Source organism: Centruroides vittatus, unplaced genomic scaffold (assembly GCF_030686945.1).
Source record: "Centruroides vittatus isolate TY-2023 unplaced genomic scaffold, ASM3068694v2 contig_18, whole genome shotgun sequence".
NCBI classification, from domain to species: Eukaryota; Metazoa; Arthropoda; class Arachnida; order Scorpiones; family Buthidae; genus Centruroides; species Centruroides vittatus.
This window is the reverse complement of record NW_027121101.1, coordinates 2493074-2520965: the sequence shown is the minus strand read 5'-3', so window position 1 is coordinate 2520965 and position 27892 is coordinate 2493074. Positions and strand designations below refer to the sequence as shown.

At 28.5% G+C, this 27892-nt stretch overlaps 1 protein-coding gene across 1 annotated transcript in view; it reads left to right on the top strand.

Moving 5' to 3' along the window:
* The window catches only part of LOC136969554 (exocyst complex component 5-like), a 37403-nt gene continuing 9511 nt past the window's right edge, over positions 1–27892 (top strand). The window contains 12 exon segments of the mRNA XM_067263766.1: positions 1–158; positions 15507–15650; positions 15652–15744; positions 20684–20881; positions 20994–21058; positions 21316–21454; positions 21589–21633; positions 21709–21849; positions 24836–24912; positions 24987–25193; positions 25286–25448; positions 25518–25626. Of these exon segments, the coding sequence (XP_067119867.1) occupies positions 129–158; positions 15507–15650; positions 15652–15744; positions 20684–20881; positions 20994–21058; positions 21316–21454; positions 21589–21633; positions 21709–21849; positions 24836–24912; positions 24987–25193; positions 25286–25448; positions 25518–25626 (1411 nt within the window). The 5' untranslated portion in view covers positions 1–128.

Sequence of the window (27892 nt, the reverse complement as noted above, 5' to 3'; positions counted from 1 at the left end):
GCTTAGCGAAGCGTAACATGCAAGATGGAAGTCGATTAGAAAGTAAGGCGGTGGTACCAGTCTCGTGCTATTTATGTTTACTCTATTTGAATGAATAAGAATAAGACGGACGTCATGAAAGAGTGAACATGTCTCATCTTTTGCCAGAGCTCGAACAAGTATGCGATATTTCCAATATCCTATATGAATGAAATGGGAAATTACTATAAATGCAATCTAAGTTTTTATCTCTGCATCATGTCTGTTAATAGTGAGAATAAGCAAATCTAGATTACATTATCTTGTGTTAAAGATTACAGTGGGATTCATTTCTTTGAAGTTTTAAGAGGGAAGCGTTGAATTTTCTTGGTAAATTAAGGTGCTATAAGTTTATAAATCACAAAAATTATTAATGAGTTTTAATATAATTTCTACATAACTTGTTGATACAACTGACTAAACCTGTAAAGGAGTGTCCAATTAAGAACCTGATTGTTAACCTGAAAATGTGAGAGATTGTGTGTTGTAATTAAATTGTTCGGGTAAAAGTCTCAAACATTTTTCATTTAGATAAATATTAGAATTATATATAAAACTTTTAAATACCGTTATAAGATAGACGAGTGTGTCAAAAATTATTTGCACTTCTAAGTGGAAAATGTGGCATTCGAACTTTTTCGAGAAACTACATTTGTTTAATGTCGAGTTGTTAATTAATTATTATCGAATTTTTATTATAATACATTCACGGTACTTATAGCAATATAACAAAATTTTATATAGAATAATAACTTTTCAATATAAAAAAAACAAAAAAAAACTTTATTTCCATTATATTTTGATAGAATAAAATACATTTTTCTCAACCTTAGTAACTAAAAAAATTTTTCAGAGTAAAAAGTGAACAAGTTAAAAATAGAACAAACAGTGTAATTAATTTTATATGTTCAATATTTTACACAGATATTCAAATTTTAAATAAATTTGCTACTTTATTAAGATCATATTCATTATTTTCTCTTATTATTAATGTATATTTGTTTATTTCTTTGCTTTATTCAGTTTTTCTCACTTTGCTCAAAAAGAAAACATGTTATATACCTTATCTTTTGGTGGAACCTTGCTTAACGAGCATAATTCATTCCAGAATCTTACTCATTAAGCAAGTCATTTTTTTTTTACAATTTGTCTTGCTTGTTATGCGAATTACTCGTTACGAGAGGTGCTTGTTAAGTGAGGTTCCACTGTAACGTAGAGCAAGATGGATGAATAAAGCAATTGAAAAGTTAACATTTACTTACATTCTTTACAGATTTATCTGTTTTGATTTTCATGTATTTATATAATATGATTTTCTATATACTAAAAAACATTATTCTTATTTAAAAGAAATAACATTGTGTTATGTTTTTAAATAGTAACTGCAAAGCTATACAAGGTTAGTACAACATATCTGTATTATCACTTTGTTTGCTAGATGGATTCAACATTTTTGTTTTTTAATTTATATTTAATTATACAAGAGTTTATTTCAAAAGTGTTGTCTTTACATATATAAATTTAGAATTTTTTTCTGAAATCAGTATTATTTGAGTTAAGATATCTTATCCAAGATAATTGCATATTATTTACTTAGCAAATTTTGATAGGCTAGATCTATCAACTCATCAATACATGTCATCTCTGAAATAAAGGTTGGCAATTAAAAGTGGCAATTAATATTTCCTTTTCAGTGTCATGTAGGTGTGATCACTTCAGCTCTTGAAGTTGTCTGTCCATATTCTTCTTGGTCAAACCCTTTTCTTGTCTCTCATGTATCCTATACTTAGGCAATGATAAACTATATCTGAAAATAAATTAACCCAGGATGTGCTTAAATAAATTACTTAATCTTTTGAATGTTAAGCTAGCTTTATTTTAATGTTGAAACTGAAATAGCTGATAATTGAGGTTATTTTAATGCTTTAATTGCTATAAGAAAGGGTTAAAAATTTATGGCTACTAGATGCATAGCTGTAACTTATAAAAGGAAATATGGTTATGAATGTAGAAGTGCAGCTTAGAAGTATTGTCATCCTTAATGGATTAATTTTAAATGAGGGTGTTATGAAAGACATTGGAACACACATGACCAAATACATAAAATAGATCAGAAAAACATGTAAAAAGTAATTAGAATAATGATGAGAGTAAATTGAAAAAATAATAAGTAAATTGTAATGGCAATGAAAAGTTTATAGTTCAACATCACAGTTAGTAATGAAAACTCTTTGCCAACTGTTGTTGTGCTGCAATCTTGAAAAGATTTTTGCAGTTATTTTGTTTAAAATGTTTATATTTTCACAAAAAGACATATTCCAAACCTTTTCCTGCTTAATAGTAATCATTGTAATACATGTTATGTTACAGTTTATAAATTATAATTAAAAGACTGCCAATGGCTAAAGCAGAAAAGGCTGCTGCTGAAATCATCAGCTATTTGAAGTAAAATCCAGTTGAGAACCTCAAATTTTTCTTGGATGGTCTAACCTAGATATATCCAGGCCACATACCTTGTCTCTCAGACACCACATTGAGGGCCTGACTAAACTCATGCTGAGCATGGGGAGTAAAGGCTCTCTTAATAATCATAAGATGGGATAAGAATTTTTCAGAATTTCAATAGGAACAAAATTACAAAGAGTGGAAAAATAAGTTTTAAATATACTACAACTATGCTAAGGGAACAGAGGATGGAAAGAGAGCCTCTTTCCATAGTTGTAGTCCATAGCTGCTGTTATGCTAAGTTGACAGTGAGGTTTCTTGAGACATTATATAGTCATTGATCCATTATATAGATTGTCAAATTGTGATTATAAATTAATTTGGATATAATTAGATCATTAATAATTAAAAGAATTTAATGATCTAATTATATCCAAATTATAAATGAATACTAAAAGTAGGTGTGTCTAAATTCTTGTATGTATTAATACATTTATTAGCTTAATTATATCAATATTTGATAAATTTACTAAATTAAAAATTGTCTGTATTGATATATTTGGTCTTTCTATACAAATCAGATGCTTGACTTCAAAGATATTGAGTACCATTGAATATTTTATTGTTTAATTTTAAACTTATTTAAATGTCTTTAAAAAATTTTAAGATATAGATTTAGGTCATTGTGATTAATCATAATATATATATATATATTATGATTAATGAATTTATAATTTATTTAATCATTGCTATTGTTCTGATGAGAAAGTGATGAGAAAAAACATTAATTTTTTTCAATTGCAACGTGGATATATTTCCCTCTTTAAAGATTAACATGAAACAATAACTGTCTCTCTTAAAAGTTTCTTTAGACCTAATAAATAACTTGCTATTAATTGCTATTCACTTGTAGATATAAATAGTAATGCTATTAATATGTGAGAATTATTGCATGATTACATGACAAGCATTTTTGGAAATGATAAATAACTTAAATACAAATTAAACTGTGAGACAAGTTTTAAAGTATAATGTTTTGTATTTTTAGCAAAATTATTTCTATTGTTATACTAGATAGTTGTTGATAAGTAACTTAATAATTGCAGGAAAAGTTGTTTGAATAATAGACTTTAAACAACTTCCTTTTGTCATTATATTCTAAATCTATAACACTAAAAATAAGTATCATTTTAATATTATTAGTCTAAAATGATACAAGAAGATATCTGGTTAAATTAATCAGTGATACTCAGCTTGTTGGACCTAGCACATACAATACAAATGTTCTTCTTTGAGTGTTTTATAATAAACCTTTTGTTATAAAATCAAAAAGATTTTATAACAAATGTAAATATTTTGTTCCTGTTAGTCAATAAAGCATATTTATTGTTACATGAGGATGTTCTTCATATTAATTGTTAACATAAAATGCAAATAATGAAGTAATAAAATTAAGGTTGCCAACTCTTAATCCTATCTGACCTTTAAATGTAACAGAAAACAAAAAAAACTTACTTTCATGTCATCTTTACAAAATTACTTGAAAAATCATAAAAGAACAATTTTAATCAGTACAGCACTATTATACATGTAGCATACATAATAAAAATTTTGGCAGTAAACAAAATTATATTATAGCCTATACATATAAATTTGTGATATCATCATATATAAAAACAAGTAAAACAGCAAAACCATACTCTTGGAGACTCACTACTAAGCACAATCACTTTGACACTCAAGGTGGATCTTGTTCTCGTTCTCCAATCTTTGGTATCGCTGGTTTTGAGCATGATCGTTCAAATTTCGCTGGCCACGACCACAAGATAGTCCACTATGCATTTTCGGTGAAATTAACCTATCCAATGTTGAAATTTCTTTCTGTTGCATGTTGGCCTGGGTTGAATTTTTGTCGATGCCTAACGAAAATTTCCTGTTTTTGAAAAAAAAAATTATGGCTATTGTATCATTCAAAGTTATTTTTTTTAATTTTGCACAAACAATACTGGGTTGCGTCCTACCTTGTCAGTTGACCGCGACCATGTGTTCTGCGTCTTTTGTTCTGCTTGTAAAAATTAACTGAGAAACTGGTAATTTACTTAATTTGTATCGGCTACGTGATATTTACAATAGTGTCGAGATATATTAGGTTGGGGAAAAAGAAATCCATTATTTTGTTGCTAGATGGCTGTAGTGATATATATCTCGTAAAGTATTGATCAAACAAGTTCAGACTTGTGCTCATTGGAAAAGTGACATTCCGTACTAAAAAAAATTGTTAGTTTTTTGATTGGTCGATTTAGTTGTGAGTTATAGGGTGTAAAAGATGGAAGTTACCAAAGAGAAAATTTGGTACGTTTTACAATTTTGCTTTGATAAAGGCGAAAATGCAAGCCAGGTGGCTGAAATTGTGAATGATGTTTATGGTCCCGATACTGTCACAGCCAATTATGGACAATTTTGGTTTCGTCGATTCCATTCTGGTAATTTTGATGTTAAAGATGCACCTCGCATAGGTAGGCCCGTCATCAAAAATGTTGATAAAATCATGGACATGATTGAAATGGGCCAACATGTTAGCAGTCGTAGCATCGCCCAGGAGCTAAAGATAGTTTAAAACTTTTTTTGGTCAATCTGCTTAAAGCTGGATTCAAAAAGAAGCTTGATGTTTGGGTGCCACACGAATTGATGCAAAAAACATGATGGATTGAATTTCCATCTGCGAAGCCTTGGCCAAATGGAACGAAATCGACCCATTTCTTAAATGGATGGTGACTGGGGATGAGAAATGGGTCACATATGACAATATTGTGCGAAAACGAGCGTGGTCAAAGCGCAGTGAAGTGGCTCAAACGGTGGCCAAACCAGGAATAATGCCAGGAAGGTTTTGCTGTGCATTTGGTGGAACTGTAAAGGAATCATCTACTATGAGCTGCTTCCATATGGTCAAACATTAAATTCAGACCTCTACTGTCAACAATTAAACCATTGGAAGCTAGCGATTGGCCAACAGGAGAGGTGGTGTTTTTCATCAGGACAACGCCAGGCCACACAAGTCTATAGTGACTTGCCAGAAACTCCGGGAGCTTGGTCGGGAAGTTTTGATGCATCCACCTTATAGTCCGGACCTGGCACCAAGCAATTACCATCTTTTTTTATCATTGCAAAACTTTCTTAGTGATAAAAAAATTGGCATCAAGAGAAGATTGTGAAAATCGCTTAGTTGAGTTTTTTGCCAATAGGGACCAGGTCTTCCATGAGAGAGGCATTATGAAGTTACCTTTAAAATGGCAACAAATTATAAAACAAAACAGTGCATATTTGACCTAAATCGGACAATCCGAACCACATTAAATAAAGTCTTGAAATAAACGTAAAAATAATGGATTTCTTTTTCCCCAACCCAATAATATAAATCCAAGATCGGCACAGCTGTCGAATCAAAAGGTAACTAAATGAAGTAAAAAGATGTCTCTCTTTGGAGTTTGGGAGCAAAGTGAGGTCAGAGGGCAAAGGTCATGCAGTGACGCCCTCTGCCCTACACGTCAAATTTTTATCGGTCTCACAATTTTACTATACTAGATAATGTTGAAAAAACCCACTTGTAACGATATATAATCCTGTTTTAATGTCATATTTGAAGCACTTCCAAATTTACAAAATTAGATTACAAATTTTATTTAACAAAGAAAATACTATGTGAAAATCCTAAGATCAGAGTTCACTTCCTAGAATGACTGCGGGTGGTACTCTCCCCATCTGACTTCGGTGGAGTGAGGTACCTATTTTGCCTGTTTGTAGAAGAGGGTTGCCATTTTGTATTTTATTTTGAATCTGTTCTCGGTCCTCTGACTACCTACAAGTCTGGATTTTATTTATTAGCAAATCATTTGGGCACCTAATACTCTGTGCCAAATATCAACTCTTGACATGAACTCCTTCATACCTCTAAGCTGGTAACATCGAAAGGCAGTACGATTTTATGGACAAAACGATAGTCTTGTCAAAAATAACAACAAACTTGTTTTTATTAGGGTAAACTTGCCTAATTCGTACCCCTTAAGGAAAAACCATCATATTATCGAAATTAATAAACAAAAATTATTTTTCATTTTAAGTAACTTTTATTTGAGAAATATTTTATTACTACCATAATCAAATTTAGCATAAATCTTATAAACTTCTGAGAAATAAACAATTTAAAAAAACACTAAAAAAGTACGATTTAGAACCATTCAATCTTAAATCGTACTTTGAGATCCTATCATTGGTTTGCATCTTAAGAATCAAAATCTTAATCAATAATGTATTAATACGTGTGTAGATTTGGCTGATGGTCTTCGCCAATTCTTGGCAGTCATTGCAGTTGTAATCCGTTGCTTTTTATTGGTTCCTGCGCAAAGTTCATATACCCATATCTCACATCGTGTGCATTTGATCATACTTTTGCGGTTATTTTTGAAATCAGTAACTTAGTAAAAAAATAACAGTTTACGAATCGGTAATAGCTTATTGTGACATTCATCTAAAATGGTTTTCCTAAATCGAACCAGTACATTTTAAGAACTTGCCTGGAGTACGAAATAGGCGCAAGAGTCGGACAAGTTTTACATTTGCCTCCAAGAAATTTGACAACAAATACTCATATATCATCACATCAGGTGAAATCACAAAAATACGCATTAATACGTCACAGATAGTTAAAAAACTTATACACGATCCAGTTTGAAGAACGTTCTTACGAAATGTGCAAAAATATTACAGAAAAAGTTGAAAAAAACTTACCTTTTCAATATTTTTGTCGGAAGCAGCGTAACAGCGTGTTGTCTGTCAGATGGTAATATGGCCGACTGTTATTTACTTTTTTTGTCACTAAAGGCACTAATAGCTATTACCGGAGTCGAGATATAAGCGAAGTACGAATTAGGCGCAAGTACGAATTAAGCAAGTTTCCCCTACTTTTATTTTCTAAAATTGTTTTTTCATTTCTCCAGGCTTTATTAGATTCATTTGTTCATATTGCTAGTATAATTGCAAATCTAGGTACAAATATAAGAAGAAAACTCCACAGGACAAATTAAATCTAATAGCAAGTTCTGATTTTAGTAATTTGTGGCAGCTGTCTGTCATCTCTCCATACTGACTGTACCAGGAAAATTATTGGGCTGCAATTTGAAAAAATTGTAGACCTATAAATTCCCACTGTTGTCCATTGTCTCTCCATCTGTCTTTCATTAATTTAGAAAATGGTGATAGATAGATGAAACACAAGACCAGATATGGGAACTTTAGGAGGCCCCAACTATATATGAACTTTTGATGCAAACCAGAAGTCACATTATTTCAATTCAAAACTTTTCCTGAAAGCAGTTAATAGATGACCTGCACAACTCTACTGTCAAAGGAAAAGTATGATGTACACGGGCAAGCCACTACTAATTTGAGGTGGAGAGCATATATTTTAATTAAATAAATTGTCACAAATTTTTAATTATATTTTTAATGTCACAATAAATAATTGCTTGTTTGTACAACAAATTCATTACTGACAGGCACATAATTGTTTTTACATAGTAAAGATCAGGATGTACAGTACCATAAAATGTTTGCCTATTAACAAACATCCAATAACAAATTGTTCGTCCTCCAAATACTAAAATAGAGAGTTTAAAATACTAAATAAATATACATACTTATATATGTTTAGGACTAAGATCAGGATGGTGTGCTAAATGATTCAACTTTCCTGTCTTATAAGAATAGATATGCTTCCTGTCTTATATCAGCAAAATCAAAAACTTTGGTTTTGCACATGTGATGAGTGGTTATTTTAATTGATTAAAGATAAAATATGTCTAACCATTCATATCAAATATTTTAAAACAAACAATAATTTGGAGGAATAAAATGTAGACTCAGAGCCCGAAAAAATTGTTCTAAACCTGAAATCTTGGAGTCAAAATGATAGTTGGCAACCCTAAATAAAATAAATTGGTATATTTAAATGCACATGAACTTGTTTCAGTGTAAATGTAATTTTAAGCAGTTTATATAATAATTCAATAGAATTTTTTAAAGTATCTAAAATTGCTTTTGATTTCAAACAGAATAAGATTGCAAGTAACTAATTTTAGTTATATTAAAATATATATATATATATACACACATACAATGGATCTTCATTATAGCGCTGCTCACTATACCACGCACTCGGTTATAGCGTGGGCAATGTTCATGGCGCGATAAGCTCAAACACGTTTATACAGGTCCATGTGGTGTTAGTGAGTAGTGCATTTTATTGTTACTGCGTATTGAGTAATTGTGTGTGTATTCAGTTCCCGAATGTATTTTGAATGGTGTTTAAATATTGTATGCATGATGAGTAAAAGAAAAGCTTACAGTGTGAAAGAAAAGCTTGACATTATTGCTAAAGTAAAGAGGTGAACCGCATTACACCGCACCGCTCGGTATAATGTGGGTGTTGTTTCCCGCCCGACATGCGCGTTATATCGGGGGTCCACTGTATATATATATTTAAATAAGGTGAATATTATTTCTGTATTATTTCAATTATAATATTGTAAATAAAAGAAATGATAAATATTCCGGAGTGCAAAATTTTATTAGAGTTAATGGAAATATATTAACAATACAAAAATATTTGAAAGATACCTGTTCATTTATTAATGATCTTTTTATGTTAATACAGAAGGCATGATTTATTTGCCAAATAATTATTATAATCAGTTAATATAAATTATTTATGTTAATGGAATATTTGCTGCTATTTTTTTTTTTTTTTTTCATTACTTTAATGGAGAGATTTTATACTGATTTGATTGACATATTTATACATTGGTTACATTGAATTTCTAATTTTTTAGAAATGTTTTAATATGTTTATCAGTTTAATATAACAGTTCTGTGATAAGAATTACATACATTGCTTCATAATGACTAGAGACTATAAATTCAAATTAGTGGTACTTTGTGCTTCGAATGCTTCAGTTTGAACATTAAATTCAACAAAAATTTGCCTTGGAGTTTGAACTGTGCACGCAGTGAAAAAATGCACTCAAAGTATAAATACAATCTTTTGTATACCCAAGTCTCTCATTCTTGCCTTATGTTTGTGTATTTTTAGTGTTTTTTTTTTTTTTTGCCTTATTTTTGGTGTTTGGTTATGTATAGTGTGTGTGTTGTTCATCAATTTTTAGCGATTTCTTTCTGCAATTTTTCTCCATTAACAGCTTTTGAGCACACCTTACATTTTGTATCCTTTAGTTCAAAATTTCTTGAACAGAATTTCTTAAACCACATTTACATGTTAGAAGTTTAGCAGCATACACATTAAGAATCATCATTTACTATTTTGCATGGTGTTATATCCTTTCTGAAACTCATAAAGCATAATATGCCTGATATGCTTTTCATTTGAAGACATTTCAACTTGATTTTACTCTAACAAAATGTGAAATAAGAAGTTCAAATAAGCCTCTGAACAAAGAATAGCCTACAATCTCACATTAGCAATAATGTGTTAAATTCCAGAACTGTTATAATTGAATTGTGCATCTCTGTTAATTAACATTAACTGTTAAAAATATACAAAAATTTTCTGTTCAACCCAATATAATTTTTGCTTAAATAACCACTGCATCCAAGAAGTGTATGAAAGTAATGAAGCGTAAGAGGAAGGTTGTAATATTGATAATTGAAATGAAAATGGAACTTGATGCAAAACATGAAAGCTATATATGTGTGGCAGATCAGGTGGCCATGTTTTAAGATGCCAAAGTTGACAATGTGCAACCAGTAAATGTATACAGTATTTATATATTTTATTATTGTTTTCATATGTTAATATATTATTTAGGGCATTCGATTGTGTTATTTTTACCTTAAATTATGTGTGTTTGTTGTTTTAAGTTTCTCAAAATGAGTATTGTTTGTGGTCTGGGAATGAATTAATTTACTTTCTGTTAAGTAAAATTACACTTTACTCTGACACCGGGGATGAAATACTAAATACTGAACCTGTTACCGGTGTAATTTGTGTGAAAAAATCTTCTTTCCACAAACGTTTTCGAGCTTTCCAAATAGCTCTTCTTCAGGTGGAGAAAAAATTCCGACGAAACACTTCGAAAAAGGAACGTAGACATTTAAATAAAAAACCAAATCTAAAAATAGAACGCAGATGTTTAAACAAAAATATGGAACTCGCATAGCAAACGAACGTTAAGGTGGTCATGCGCATTCGTGCGCTGATGTTGGTATTTATAGATTGTTGTTTATGTTTAATCGATGTTTGGTATTTATAGATCGTATGTTTAATCTTTCTATAGCGTGGCAGGCCCTCATAAACAACGATCTATAAATACCAACATCAGCGCACGAATGCGCATGACCACCTTAATGTTCGTTTGCTATGCGAGTTCCATATTTTTGTTTAAACATCTGCGTTCTATTTTTAGATTCGGTATTTTATTTAAATGTCTACGTTCCTTTTTCGAAGTGTTTCGTCGGAATTTTTTCTCCATCTGAAGAAGAGCTATTTGGAAAGCTCGAAAATGTTTGTGGAAAGAAGATTTTTTCACGCAAATTACACCGGTAACAGGTTCAGTATTTAGTATTACTTTCTGTTATTTCTAAGAGGGAAAAATTGATTTGGACTTTGAATGGTTTAGAGTTTAAATGACCTCTTGGAATGTTTTAAATTTGAAGAATGAGACACCACTGTTTTTTTTTCTATTTTGTAATCTCAGTTAATATTTTGTAATGTCAATAAATAGAGTTATTCTTTTAAAATGATGAATTAGGATAAATGCAATCAGGAGTCAGGGCAGTGACTCCCTGCCAAGTAAAGTCGCTGACTGACTATTTATATACATAGTAGCCGATTTTCGGGGGTAGATTTCTTCATCCCTCAAACACTTGAAGTAATTCTGAATATCTTGTTTGAAAGAAAATTGTTTTCTTAGAGGTAATGTGCAAAATTTTAAGATTTTCTGTAATGCAATTGTCAAAATATAAGCAATTTAAAAGTGCAAAAATCACAAAAAAAAAAAAAAAGCTGTATTTTTTCTTTATCCAGCACTGCAAATGCTTGTAGAGAAAAACTACTGGGTCTAGAAAGCTCAAATTTTAAACTTAAGCAAGCATTTCTCGTTATCAGTGAGGTGCTCATGAAACTTTCAGGTTTATAGGTCAAAGTTTATGGGGGTTTCCCATAGAGCTAATTCAGTTTTATAGCTTGATTTTATGATTATAAGGATAACATTGCATGAAAACAAATGAATTTTATTCAAAATGTTGTTCAGAATCACAAAAGCTCAAATTTATGCCAATTAAAACTTTTTATAACAATTTTCTAAACGGTGTATCAAAAGTGCCAGTCAGCACCGACCGAAATGAATATCAAGAGCATTTGGTTGGCAGTGCATTTGATCAGCAGTGTATTCAGTCGCCAAGTGCTGGCCTAATTGTATGTCATTGTCTTATGTCTTGACGTAATAATACAATTGTTAAACAAAAACATCTGAGATGTAAAAAAATTATGCCAAGTAAAATATGACAATCAAAATTTTTCTTAGCAGTTTTTCTTTGGTAAAGATAAGCTTGGCACTTAGAAGCAGTACCCACAAGATTTTTACCTGTATTTACTTTACATTTCACCTCCAAGCATCAAGCTTATTTTTACCAAAGAAAAACTGCTAAGAAAAATTTTGACCATTGTCTAATTTGTCATAAATTTTTACTTGGCATAATTTTTTTTACATCTCAGATGTTTTTGTTTGCATATATTGATTCAATTGTTGAATGATGATTTAATTACATTCAAATAAATTTGAATTTCAGTTAATTGGGTATTAATAAAATGCTCAAAAATTATTTAAGAAATGCTTTATTAAAAATTAAAACATATGTACTACAAATAGCTTTTTACACTATTTTATTTATTGAATGTGAAAATGAATATTACATAGTATTTCAATATTTATATCTTGAATAATGCAGTGATGAGTTAATGTAATTCACTTCAATAGAACACAGACAACTTGTGGACCCAATTTGTCATTCAGCCTAATTGAGATTCTATTGATTTTATTTTATCTTATTGTAGAGTACCAAGTTAAATAAGTAGTTAAAATGATTTGAAATTAATTTGTTCAATTTGAAATATTTTGTCAGCCATATCTATATTTTGCACTTGTCACTGTGTAAACAGAGCTTAACTCTTTTGGATGGCTTGATATAGAAAAATTAAAATGATGATAAGATGTATCTGAATAGGATGAAGAATAAGTTGATGAGCAATGATTGCCACACGATATGGGCTGTTTGTATAAGTGACAGAAGGGGTTCCTTCTTTCAATGCAATCAAAGTTTTTGGATCTCAAGGATTGCATTATATCAAGCTACCAGTTTACCTGATGTAAAAACTACTTTATCATAAAAATAACACACAGTTTAGTGGTAAAATTTAATATAAGCACTTGGCTTTGATCAAAAAACTTATTCATTTTCTATGTTTTTGTGAGTTTTAAATGTTTTATTAGTAAAATTGAATTTAAAAAAAAAATAAGAATTTTAAAATATTTATAGCTTATAAATTTATAATTTTAAAATGAAATGTATATATGACATCTTGGGCCTATATACAGTCAAACCTGTTTTTATGTGGGGGATAGAGACCGCATTAAAAAAACGCATAAAAAAAATCTCACGAAACTTCACGAATGGCTGTAAATAATAGTTTTCGCAACACAATTAAAAAATATTTTTTTTATGCGGTCAACAGGGACCGCATAAAAAAAGTCTCACATAGAAAATAACTCAAAACCGTACGAAATAGAATTTATTGACAACAGATGTCAGCACTTGACTGCATCGTCTGGTCTATCGTCTGTTTTACATATTTTTGTCCAGGTGGTGTTTTGTTGACTTAAAAAGTAAATTATTTCATTTTTCGCATATTCATGCAATAATATTACTATAATAAGTGCATTTATGCTATAATAAGTTTATTTAGCTATAAGTCGACGTAAGACGTGACAAATCGCACGAGACTAGTCGCCAACTATACCGCACAAATTAAAAATTCGCATTAAAAAAATCACACAAATAAAAATCGCACATAAAAGGAGCGCATAAAAACAGGTTTGACTGTATTGTACATTTTTGTGCAAGTATAAAATGTAAACAATTTTTCTCTAAATTGAAATAAACTAGTTTTAAAGATATATGATAGTACTTATATAGAGCTTCATCAGATAACTTCCACTTATTTTTGTCTGATGAAGTTCTATATAGAGTGAAAATATTATCAAATTTTTTATTTACTTTATTTCTTTCAATAGAAAAATGTTTACATATTATTCTTGTCTAAATACTTGTCAGTAGGCTCTCAATTTTATAGACTACTTGATAGAAGAGGTATCTGCTATTACTAAAAGTTTGTTAGATTGAATGTGCTTTAAAAACATATATTAACAACAACCTTACAATGTACTGTACAGTACATTGAGTAATTTATACACACTAGTAAAATGTGTAACTCCAAACATAAGCTAGGAATTGGAAGTTTCTAAAAATAACAACATAATAATAATTTATATTTCCTTTTTATCTTAATGGAAATAATGCAAAAAATATTGCAGTTTAACATCTGAAAAGAGGATTAAATTGTAGACAGAATGTAAATTTTATAATATTTCATCAGCTGCATTTGCATTCTATATGCTCCAAAAGATAAAAGTAGATGGTCATTTTGAGTAATTTTTGTAAATTTAAAACAAGTTATTTTATGGATAAACATTCTAAAATTGACATGATTTTGGTATCACTGATTTAGTATATACCATTCTGAATTTCTCTAAGTTGTTATACTCTAAAATAATTTTTAGGGAATTCTGTATATTAATAGATATGATGATAAGCTTGCTATCAGTAGTTTATTTACTTGTGATTTCTTTAAAGCATTTCATTTAGTTAGCTCAGTGTTAAAATACATTTTAAGTCTACAATATCTACATTATGCTTATCATAATTAAATTTAAAATAACTTCCTCTATTATTATTTTACATCTTTTTATAAAAGACAAAAATTTACATTTAATTTGAACCTTTCTGACCTTGGTGTGAAACATTTCAAATAACTGTTAGTAACGCTACAACACAAATGTGTTAATTAGTCACTATATCGGCTTTAAGATATATACAGTAGAGCATCGATTATCCGACCCCCGATTAACCGACCGCGTTCTAGTCGGCAAATTCAAATGTCCGCTAGTGACGTGGCGCTACAATATTTGGTTATGTCTTTGCTACTTTAATATTATTTTTAAATTTTTGCATGTTTTAGCTGGCAGCACTGGCTCGACCATGAAAGGGAGGATAGTATTTAAACCAGGCCTAATACACTATACTAATAATGTATTTTTTCATACTTTTCAGTTATCTGACCAACCCAAGTCCCCAGTTAAGTCCGATAATCGATGCTCTACTGTAGTTATTTTTCTTTTAGTTATGTAACAATATAAAAATTTTTATTATAAATTTGATCTTCATATTGAATGGTTTTGAAATAAGGATTTAAGCACTTTAAATGTAGAAAAATTAATATCAAACTTTAGAGACCTTTACCACATATTAGTCCAATGGTGAATTGGGTCAAGGGGATAGTTACATGAAGTCACATGTGCTAACTCATATGTGTATGTGTCTTTGGGATTGTAACATCATACGCTTACCAAAAACATGGAAAAATGTTTAGCACAGATTATTAATGAAGCAGTTTTTTAAAACTTTTTCTCAAGATTTTTCTATGATTGTCAAGAGAAAAACAATATATTATACTTAAATTGTTAGCAGTGAAATTTATTTCAATCTATACTTTCAAAGTGTTCATTCACATTTAAATTTTCATTAAAAGATTTACTTGTAATAAAGAAAAAATAATTATTTGTAATTTAAAACATTGTATAATGGTATAAAATTGAAAATTTTATTTGTTGTTGTTGATCCAAATTTTTTTTTTCCAGGATCCTTTCGATCCTGAAGAGTTTGTAGAAAGATTAGCTTGGCGGACAACTGGAGGACACAACGATGGTGATAATTTTGATCCGAATATTCTCCATGAGGCATTTGATCAGGCTATCAGAGATCTTCGTATCTTGTATGAGAATACCAAAAAAAAAATGTGAGAGACTTAAAATGATATGTCGTGAAGAAGAAAAAAGACATTGGGATAAAATTAGTGAACTTGAAGAAAAAAATAAGGTAATTGTAGATATTTTAGTAAGACTTATTTTTTTATGCTAAATTTATTTTATGTTATGTATTTTCTACTAATTCTCTCATTTATTAGTTAAAACTATTGTGTGTCATTCTTTTTATTGATCATTATATAACTATATCTTAGGATTTTATTCTTTTTAGCCAACTAGATGATAATTTTAATGTTCAATAAAATTTTTATTGAAGTGATTAATCAATAATATCCAACGTTCACAATATCTATTTGTGTGTTTAAACAAATACTTAAAATTTATAGATTGTGATAATAGTTAAATTATCAAATAAAATCAATTTATTTGGACATTTTGATAAATTGATGATAGCATTTTATTTTAGATTTTTAATTTGATGAAACTTTATTTTTTTAATATATTGAAATATTTTAAAATAAACAGGAATTAGAATATGTAAATTATTTGTAACTTTTTGTTTTTATATTTTGATATATACAGTAGAGCATCGATTATCCGACCCCCCGATTAACCGATTTATCGGTTAACCGACCGTGTTCTAGTCGGCAAATTCAAATGTCCGCTAGTGATGTGGCGCTACAATATTTGGTTATGTCTTGGCTACTTTAATATTATTTTTGTTAAATTTTTGCATGTTTTAGCTGGCAGCACTGGCTCGACCATGAAAGGGAGGCTAGTACTTAAACCAGGCCTAATACACTATACTAATAATGTATTTTTTCATACTTTTCGGTTATCCGACTTTTCAGTTATCCGACCAACCCCAGTCCCCAATTAAGTCGGATAATCGATGCTCTACTGTATATATAGTCTTGCTTGGTGTTAAACAAATATTTTGAAAAAATTTTATTTTCACTTTTTTTTATTAATAGGTATTTATTATGATGTGGTTTATATCTCAATCAATATTAATATATTTTAATATTTAAAATAAAAATATTTATTCATTTACTTAGTTTATTATCATCATTGCATATTTCTTTTGAAATTTAAAAATGGAATATTATTTAGAAAATATATGCTAGAATTATTGAACCATAATGATTTGAAAATATACTAGGTTCTTGCTATTTAGCTATTCCTTGCACAATGAGGTGCCAGATTACTGTGTTTGTGTAGACCTAAAGGCAATGGATGACATGACCTATCACCCTTTTGTACTGATGACTTTTGGAAGTGACAGCCAAATAATAAGGTGCATTGACATGCAATACTATAAATAGAAATGAAATCCAAGTAAACAGAAAATGTGTGACATACTTTTCTTGTTTGTTAACATTTTCATGGAAATGAAAGTACATAGGTGATTACACTGGAAGGTATACCTGATAATTGAGATGCTGGATTAACAAGGGTGTACTGTATATGAAAAAATAATAGTAAATTACAGAAAGTTAAAAAAAAATAAAATGTAAGTCTAGTATATGGAACACATCATATGCATTGTGGTTTAATCTTATAACCTTTCATATATATATATATATTTATATTTAAATTTCTATGCAAAATAAATAAGTAAATAAATGTTTATAATGCAGTTCACAAAAATATAATTGAATATTTATGTTTATTCAAATTCAATGAAAGTTTAACTGAAATATATAAATTAATTATTAGAGATACATTTAATTGTCATTTTGATTTGACAAAATTTGGTTAAATTTTATATAAAACAACAGTAATTCAACATCATTGCCAGGCTGCAATTTTAAAATATATGCTCTCCATCTCAAATTAGTACTGTAGTGTCTTACCACTGTATATTACACTTTTCTATTAGCAATTGAATCATTCTGGTCATCTATCTAACCCCCTTTGAGGGGAAAATTTTTGAATTGAAATAACTGTGACTTCTAGTTTGTATTGGAAGTTCATATATAGTTAATTGGGGTCTCCTGCCCCTAAACTTTCCATATCTAGTCTTGAATTTTATTTATCTAACATTGTTCTTGAGATTAAGGAAAGCCAGATGGATGGACAACTGTGGGAATTTATAGGTCTACAATTTTTTCAAATTGCAGCCCAAATTAGTCTTTGAGTTTGAGTTTATATACAGTGGGTGATCATATTATTAGAGCCACAACGTAAAAAATACATTTTTTCAACTTACACCATAATAAAAGCATGAAACTAAGAGAAATGTCTAAATTTATTTGTTTACTTATTTCTAAGGGGTCTTATTAAAAAAATAAAAATATAAATCAGGTGTTTATATTTATATTTCTAGAACTAAAAATAAATGTAGGAAAGTATGTTTAATGTTTTGTTGAACCGCCTTTTGTAGCAATCACCACTTCAACTCTTCTAGGCATAGTTTGTATGCATTTCAAGCATTTTTTTTTTTTATTTCTTCACTCATGTGCCACACTTCTATTAAATGTTCTATCAATGATGCTTGTTGGTAATAAGATCCCTGGAAATTTCTCTCTTTAGCAGTTCCAAAGGTTTTCTATAGGATTAAGGTCTGGGCCATTTCGAAACCTCAATTTGTTTATCTGCCAGGTATTTTGTGACTTTTTTTGCCTTGTGGCAAGGAGCAGAGTCATGCATAAACAAAAAGTCACCATTTGGATATCATTCCTCAACTTGGGGAAACATCTTGATGTCTAAGACCTTCATATATTGATCTTGTCTCGTTGTGCCCTCTACAATGTACAGGCGGCCAGTACATTGGCTACTGATGACAGACCACACCATAATGCTTAGAGGGTGTTTCACTCTTCTTACTATACAGTCATCGCGATACTTCTCCCCAATTCGTCTCCTTACAAACTCTGAATCGAAGACTTGTCAGAGAAACAAACACAAAAAATCAGCAGAGTCGTTAAAACCTTCAAAATATGATTAAAAAAAGGCATTTAATTTATAATTTGGTATAAAACCATAGGTTTACCTTTTCCCAATCTTGAACAGTCCAGTTTCTGTGATCTTTTGCCCACTGCAATCACTTTGCCATCATAGTGGGCGTAAGTCGCGGCTTTTTTGCTGGACGCCGACACACAAGCCCAAGTTCTTAAGACGACAAGTCGTCATTGGTGATATATTTATATTAGCATCTTGAATCTTTTTTATCAACAATTTCAGAGGTGTCTTTCTGTTCTCCATACAGATATTTCTTATTTGATGCTTATCTCTGGGTGTAGTAATTTTTTTCGGCCACATTTCCCCTTTCGGTTCGAAATTAAATCCACATTAGTGTCGAGTTTTTTCTTAATTCTATCAACAGAAGCCCTTGAAACTCTTGCAATTGATGCAATTCGTCTATTTGAATGCTCAGTATTTAAAATGAAAGTTTTAATTTCACTAATTTTCCTAGGGGTGAGGTCATTAACTTTCCCCGTGACTAAAATAACCTAAAAATAATGAAAAGCTCATAATTGTAACGACTTTTATATAAAATGGCATTACAACATCATATTAAACATTACATACCTTAACAACAATATTACCCCCACAACGAGTCAATAAAACATTTTTAAAACAAAAACTATGAATTAAGCAGATGATACTCAAACAGTGACAAACTGTTAAATGAGAGCGTTATTGCAAAATGGCATGCTATTAATGGTTATTTTTGCCAACGATAAAATAATCAACTAATTTGAAATGTATATGTATCTGCTAGGACCAAAAACATAGTAATAAGACTTGATTATGAATTTTGTATTGAAATGTTTACAGTATTACTGATTATTTGTCAATTTTAACAAGTGGCTCTAATAATATGATCACCCACTGTATATATATATGCTATCCATATATATATATATATATCAACTATCCATTCCATATTTGAAGGGCCATTATGCATTGTATTGTATGTGCTTTCAAAAGACATGGCATTGTACTTCCTATAAAACTGCAAATTTTTCTGTGCAGATTATTATGTAATGATAGGGATAGCTATATCTTTTTGAAGAAGTCAGGGATCTACATAGAACTAAAAAAATAATAGGATATAATGTAGAATGGAATTTGAATTAACTCAAACAAGATTATAATGAGGATAACAAATAAAGTAAAAATAAAAGAAGGTATAATAAAATAAAAAATAAAACAAAAAGAACAAAAAGATACCCTTTGTATAAAAAATAAAACAGTAATTTTGTTGGTAATGATTTAAGAGGGGTTTAATGAGATTAATATCTCACAATCTCTCTACACACCGGTAAAATAAGTATATAAATTCTTCAAACCTGTTAACTGATTAATATCTCATTAAACCCCTCTTAAATATTTGTGAAGCATATAATGAAACCCAATTAACCAGAACAATAAAAATTAAAATTGTAACATGAAAAAAAAAAAATTATATATATATATATTAAGTAATACAAATGAAAATACAGAAAAGATATGTAGAGACCACTTAGATAAATAATAAAACAATAGAACATTGATTCAAAAAGTTTTTCTAAATAAATCTAATGTAATAAATAAAGCCTTGGAATAATTTATTGAGATTTTCTCCAAGCAACTTTAATTATTTTTAAGGTAATTCTGTAAAATATTGATTTTAACTTGAAGACTCCCTGAAATAACTTCATATTTACTTATACAGCTGCATTAAGCAGCTGTATAAGTAAATATGAAGTTATTTCAGGGAGTCTTTTATTTTCAGTGATAAATACAATTGTATTGTAGGAAAATTAATAATTGAATATCTTTAACTAAAATATATATATAAAAATTATCATTATTTACAAAAAGCTAAAATTGAATTTTTTTTAAACTAATTCATAATTCAAAAATGCAAGTTTATTTTTTTATTCTTAAGTCATTATATAAAAATTATTTTTAGATTTAATTTTATTATGATTATTTTGATATTGAAATTACTTCAATATATATAATTAATAATCTATGGATAACATAATACAAAGATATTTTAAATTGAAAAATTTATATACATATGATACATTTAGTCTATATAATAATAATAATTTTAGGCTGCCTTTGCTACATTTCAAGAATTAGATGAACAAATCGATTTTGTTGCTACAAAAGTTGTACATTTAGGAGACCAGTTAGAAAGTGTCAATACTCCAAGAGCAAGAGCTGTTGAGGCTCAAAAACTTATGAAACATTTTGCAGAATTTTTAAGTCCAGGACCATTAACATCAGAAATATTAACAGATCAGTTTAAGGTATAGTGTGTGTATATATATAAATAACAATAATAGTATTTATAGAATATTTTTTACATCTATATTTTGTATTTTATTATAATCCATAGTGAATGTTTTAATACATTTTCAGTTGTATGAAGGTGCAGATGTGATTCAAAAACTACATTTAATTTCTCAAGAATTGCCTGTAGAAAAGTAAGTTAAAAATTTGTTGATTGTTTTAGAGTTCTGATAACAAGAACATTAACATGTTTTATTTTTTTCTTCTTTTGAAGAAGTAGGAATGTTTAATATATTAAAAATAACATAGTTTAAGAATTTTGATACTATTTATATAAATATAAGTTGCACTTCAGCAATTATTCAGAATTATTTGCATTTGATTAAGTTAAATTTAATTGTTGATTATGCCATATTTTATTTTGTAAGATTAATGTTGATTTCCTTTTCAGATTTGATAAAGCACGTAAAAGAATTGCTCAGAAGTATGATGAAATTGAGCGAGCCTTGATTGAGGAATTTGTCAGGGCACATAGAGCCGATGATAAAGTCAAGATGAAAGAAATTGCTAGCATTTTATCACATTTTAAAGTAATTATTTTTGTTACTTTTTTAAATATTTGCAGATACTTTAGATGTTAATCAGGATATTGTTTGTTTTTTCTTTCGGTATATTGAAAAGTAGCTTGTTTTATTATAATTATATTAAAACAAATTAATTTCAGGGTTATTCTCAATGTATTGATGCCTTCATAGAACAAAGTCAAATGGTAATTTGATTTTCCTTACAGATGATCAATTTATATAATTTATTTACTTATCATTATAATAATTTTGATAAATAGGGAGCATTTATAGGAGTAAATATTTTTAATGATATTGTGCCATTATGTGCAAAGAGTCAAGTAATTATAGAAGAAGTATTTACTAATCCAGAACAAGTAATGGCAAAATTTGTTCTTAATATATTTCATGGAAAATTACAAGTAAGTGTTGTTATAGATTTTTTTTTTATTTGTTTAAGTTATACATAAATTTTGTCACTTCTGTTAAAACTTTCTATATAATAATTTTAATAAAATGAAATGTTTCATTGAACTTAATTTTATGTTTAAATACTATAATGATTTGAATAATTTATTAACGAAAGAAATTAGTATTTTTTGAGAAATATAGAATATTTTCTTCAGTTTTGTCTGCTAAGGAAGATCACATACATAACAATCCTCTTGCAAAACAGCAGGCATGAAGCAGTTTGTTTATATTTACAACTGTTATTCTCTTTGGAAAATTTACTATTTTTAAATGAAACTTCCTAATTCATATCAAAAATATTGGAATAAAATTTGTAACATTTAATATATTCTACTAAGCTGCTGTCGAGGTTTAATTATCAAATTAATCATTTATAAATTGAAAATTAGCATTGTACAATTAATAGTTTTTTACTAACATAAAAATGCAGCTTTTATGGCTTTTGCTGATTTGCAGTGTTTAACATTTTGAAGTATATTCATTTTGCATATATATCCAGTTCTGTTTTTCATAAACTTTTCTTTATATGATTTTGATCTAACATGAATTAGAAATAATGATACAAAATCAATCATATATCTAGAAAAGATATTTTATATATTCTCTCACGTACTTACAAATAAAGAAGAACATTCTTAGAATATTTTTCTTTATTTGATTCTTTATTTGCATTCTTGATAAAAAAAAAATATTCTAAGAATATTCTTTTTTATCAAGAATGCAAAATCTGATAGATTCAATATAATTTCAAAACATAAAAATTTTATATATATATATATACACAGTATATATGAATGGATCAACAATATTTTTCATTTTTCAAAATTTTTAAAATTTTAACACACAAAATAATTACCAAAGTTAATCATACAAAACAACAAATAACATTCAATTAATTAAAACTGAATTTAAAAAATGTAAGTTAGAAAAATATAATTCTCTTTATTGATGAATTTAAAATAATAATGTTTCGTATTAGTATATAAATTTATAAACATTAAAATTTTATTAAATTAAAATAAAAAGTTCTTTACAATTTTTAATTTTTGTCCCAATTCCCATAATTTTTTATATCATAAATCATAATAAAATTGTGTGGAGTGATTATGATTGCATTGTAAAAATTCTTTGGTTCAAATTGATCTTATCAAAATTTGAAAAAAAATTTAGTTCATAATAAATAATATATACTATATTTAAACACATCAAAGGAGACATCATTTATGCATTGTAATTTGATTAAAATTTAAAAAAAAATTTAAAGAAATGGTTTAGTAAGTGTAATTAAACTGCCATTAATTTTTACTCATGAAATAATTAACATAATGTAATTTATGTACATTATTATGAAAATTTAAATTTAAGTAATTAGTAAAACTTTTTATTTTGTAATGAATTAGAAGCTTTTATATCCATTTATTGACTTGAGTTTTAACTCCAAAAGAATAAATATTTTACACTTTTATATTCATTATTATTATTATTACAAGCAATATCTTAAATATCAGTAATTTTGTATTTTTTATTCTTATTATGTAAATTAGTGAAAATGCTTATATATTGTTGAATTTGTTTTGTTAAATGCAGGAATTTATATTATACATTTAATTCACATTAAATTATATATAATTTAAAGCAATTAATTTAGAATTCAATTGATATGTAAATTATTTTCATTGAAATTTATTTTGTGCATATTATTAGTGATATAATAAATTGCATTGTATATACACCTGACCATCTATTTCTCATATTTCAGTTACAGCTGTTTTAATATTAAAGTATGCTGTATATTTTTTGTATACATATATGAAGCGTGCAATGCCATAATGTTGTAAATGCCAAAAAACAAACTTTTCAGGAGAGAGAAAAAACACTTTTTCTAATGAACAAACTTTAATCAAATGCTATAAAAATTATTTTAACAATTTACACTTTGGAATAAAACATTGGGTTTAATTTCAAACACCTAAGTATGATGGTAAGGAAACAAAAAAAGTTAGAGCCATAACATTGTAAATGACAAAATTGTGCAAGTGCATAAAGTTGTAAATGCCAAAAACAATTGCGATCATAAAATTAATGTTTCTACAGCTGAAAAACAGTTTTGAATACCAAAAACTTACATTTAAATTATTAAACACAATTTACAAATTCAATATCAATTTTAACATTAAAAACTGGGAATAATCTATTAGTGACTGCTTCCTAGCTTCAACAATGTTGGGCCCACAGTTTTGGTACTTGAACTGGGCTGTAATCTTTATCAATTGTAATATAATTATGATAAATAAAGGAAAATATAAACAATAAGGTATTAATTTAGTGTAATAAAAGTTAAAATGTATTTAAAAACTTCAAATTTGAAAGATTAATGGAAGTCCGAATATTATTTTGAAATATCAAATAATAAGGTGATACAGGTTAACTATTAATAAACTGGGATTCAGTTATCCAGTTCTGCGTAAAAAACTCACTGCGTTACAAATTGGAATAACAAAATGATGTAAATGTAAACTGTAACATTTTACGTGCTAAAAGTCACGTGGCTTGCACTTTGGCACTTAAAATGTTATGACTTGCACATAAATTCATCTTCGAAATATAGCCACTTAGAGTGCCACTATCGCCACAATATTTTTTTGTTGGAGAAAACATTGCATTTAAAATTCATTTCTTCAATAAAACGTATTTTGAGAAAAATGGCATTTACAACCTTATGGCATTGCATGCTTCATATATAATATATAAAATGAATAAACTAGGTAATATATGCAAAAAAAAATAAATAAATAAAATTGACATATATATATTATTAATTATTTAGAAATATGGCTTAAATTATATTATTAAATCATTAAAAATTATTTCTATAATTATGAATAAAACCTGAAATTTTGAATCTTTCAAAAATAATTTTTTTTCTGATTTTTATAGGAACATATCCAGGCTCAGTTAAATAATAAAACTGATCCAGAGATATATTTAAAAACTCTGTATGATTTTTATTCAAAGTAAGTTAAATTTAGTAAAAGTTTAAATAAAGTTTATAAGTGAATAAAGTTTAATTTGTCTTATATTTATTCAGAACAGTAAAATTATGTGGCGAACTTTCCGTATTTAAAATGGGAAGTGATACAACTTTTTTAAATAAGCTTACAAGGCATATTTTTTCAAGATGTCTAGATACATATATTTCCAAGGAAATGCAATGCTTAAAAGATAAGTGCATGGCAATTCAACAACGTTATTATGATTCTAAGAATCATCAGAAAAAACATATTCCAACTGGGAGGTATTGTTAACTATATTTAAATAATTTTTGTTTTATGAATTTTAGTTATTATTGAAGTCCTGATCTGATGATAAAAGTAATATTTATTACAGTATTCATGAATTGAGACGTGATATTCAAGCTAAAATAGGAACAAGAACTAACATTAATATTGGGCCTGCAGTTGAAAATTATGGAGGCGAAACATTTTTATCAGAGGAGGTTGCAATAAATTTATTGCAAGAAAGTAAATTGGCATTACAACGTTGTCATATGGTAAATATATTTAATTTAAGCTATGAGATATAAAAAATTAACTGTTTAATGATTTTATTTATATTTTAGCTTTCTCGACCTTCAGATTTACCTGGAAATGCTGTCCAAATATTTAATATTCTTTTACAGAGTTTGTGTGTCGAACATATAGACTATGCTCTAGAACTTGGATTACAAGGTATAATATCAATAATGATTATTCCTGATGATTTTGAGCAATTTATATTATATATAATTTTAATAGTTCAAGCTTTTTATTCATTCATGTTCCTATGTGCAAAACAGTTTTTGTAATATTTCAAGAATACAAAGATTTATTTATAATGTTCAAAGAAATGAAAGATTGTATTCTTATTGCCATTTAATATGTAAAAATTATATATATAACATTTTGGTTTCATAAAAACATTAAAATTTATTTTATTTTTGTTTGCTTATTGCTTTTCTGTATTTTTATTAAATTGTTTGTTAATTTATTTATCTTTACTTTGTAAGATTTTAGTTAAGTTCAATCATTTTTAAAGTACAGTAGGCTCTCAATTTAACAGACCTTGATTTAATGGATAAAGTATCTGTCTTGAAGGAAAAATTTAGAACTTTTTTTAATTCACATAAAGAGCAGAGTTAGGTATGGAGGCATAGACACCTATGCCATCCTGTGACAGTTTTGCCACAAGTGTTGCAACTGCCTGTCCAGATCCCTCACAATCTTAGATGACCCCATTCCATCTGCTCTCTCAGATACTCAACAAATGAGAAATCTGGAGGCTGTGCAGGCTAAGGTTTGCAGTGTTGATGGAGATATCCATGGAAAGCCCTAACTGTATGTGGCCAAGTATTATCCCACAGGAAAATGACTGTTTGCAGCTGAACTATGAAAGCTGACTACAGGTGAAAGTGCAGATTTCTTTAACATAGTATCACTCTGCCTCCCTATCTCTAGTGCTAGTGCTACTGCTAGGGATGACTGACTGTCATATGAGATCGCTCCCCAGACCAGCATGCCAGGAGTGAGGTCATTGTGCAACTCAACAGTAGAGGTAGAATTGAAGTACACTCAACAGTGGTGCTCTTTTAACACAGTGGTTGTCTGTTCCTAAACAGAACTAAGATTCTTTGCTAAAGATGATGCTGCCAGTCTATAACAGTTCATGCTTCTCTGTTACAGAGAAACAAATCCATTAATGTTAGTGTGCTAATGCAAGATCTGCAGTTTAAAATAAGTATTTCATAAGTCAATTTTTCTTTACTTGTATTTTAACAAATATACTTAGTACACCTAGTGATCACAACAAATGACTATCTAACCCTAATAATAAAAACAATAGTTATTTAAATATAAAACGTTTTATTCGTAATGAGAAAGGAGAGCAGAGACAAATGAACTATATCAAAAAACAACTGACAATGAATGATTACATCACCATCTCACACAAAGAGAAACACACACACACAACTTTCAATCTACTATATAAAACTGAAAAACTGGGCAGTCTCTGTCATGGTATGCCAAAAATGGTCACTAGTGGCACCCCTAATTATTATTTAAATTAATGAATTTATTATTTATACCACGGAATCAACGCCCACTAGGGGGCGTCCCGGGCTACTAATTTATTATAATTTCCTTTAAAAATATATTCTTATGTCAATAAGAATATTGCATCTTTGCACTTCTACTATATAGAGTACATATGTACAGTACTTTAGATACTTTGTGATTTGTAATTTTACTACTTTTTAATATTGTGAATACAAGAACTTTTCTGTGGGCATTTTTTTGGTGTGAATAATTTCCTGTGTTCGTGCATGTGACAGCAGGCATTTTTCCTGTGTGCAATTTTTGCGAGTGTTTTTTACATGCACTTTTTTTCTGGTTATCTTTATAGACATGTCTGGCATTTGAAGACCTAAACAACAAATACATTGAAAATTCTGAACGGTGTGTGTCTCTGCAAGTTTTTGTTTTTATAGGATATTGAAATAACAATTTAAAGCACTGGTGGCATTACCTTGTAAACTCTTCAACCACAACTGTAGTCATTTATATACCTGTCTGAGACATAGCTGTATACTGAATTTTGCAGTAATCAGACTGCTGGATGGCCGAGAGATTAAGGTGTCAGCCTACCACTCTGGTAACCCAGAAATGAATTTGGATGAGTAAAAACTTCCAAGAATTTTTTGGGGAATGGCCTGTTATGAATATGTCAGATCCCCTCTCAATTCTCATAGTGCATAACTTTTTGTCAATGAGTGTCAATAAAGCCTATCATATATTTATTATATTTTTAACAGATTTAGTGATGTATATAAATTATTCAATGTATATTATGATGATAATTTACTAATACATATGCATTATAATAATTTAATAAATTCTGTGCAGTGTAAGTTCATTATTAATATATGTTCTTAAAATACATTTGTTTTTTTTAATTTTG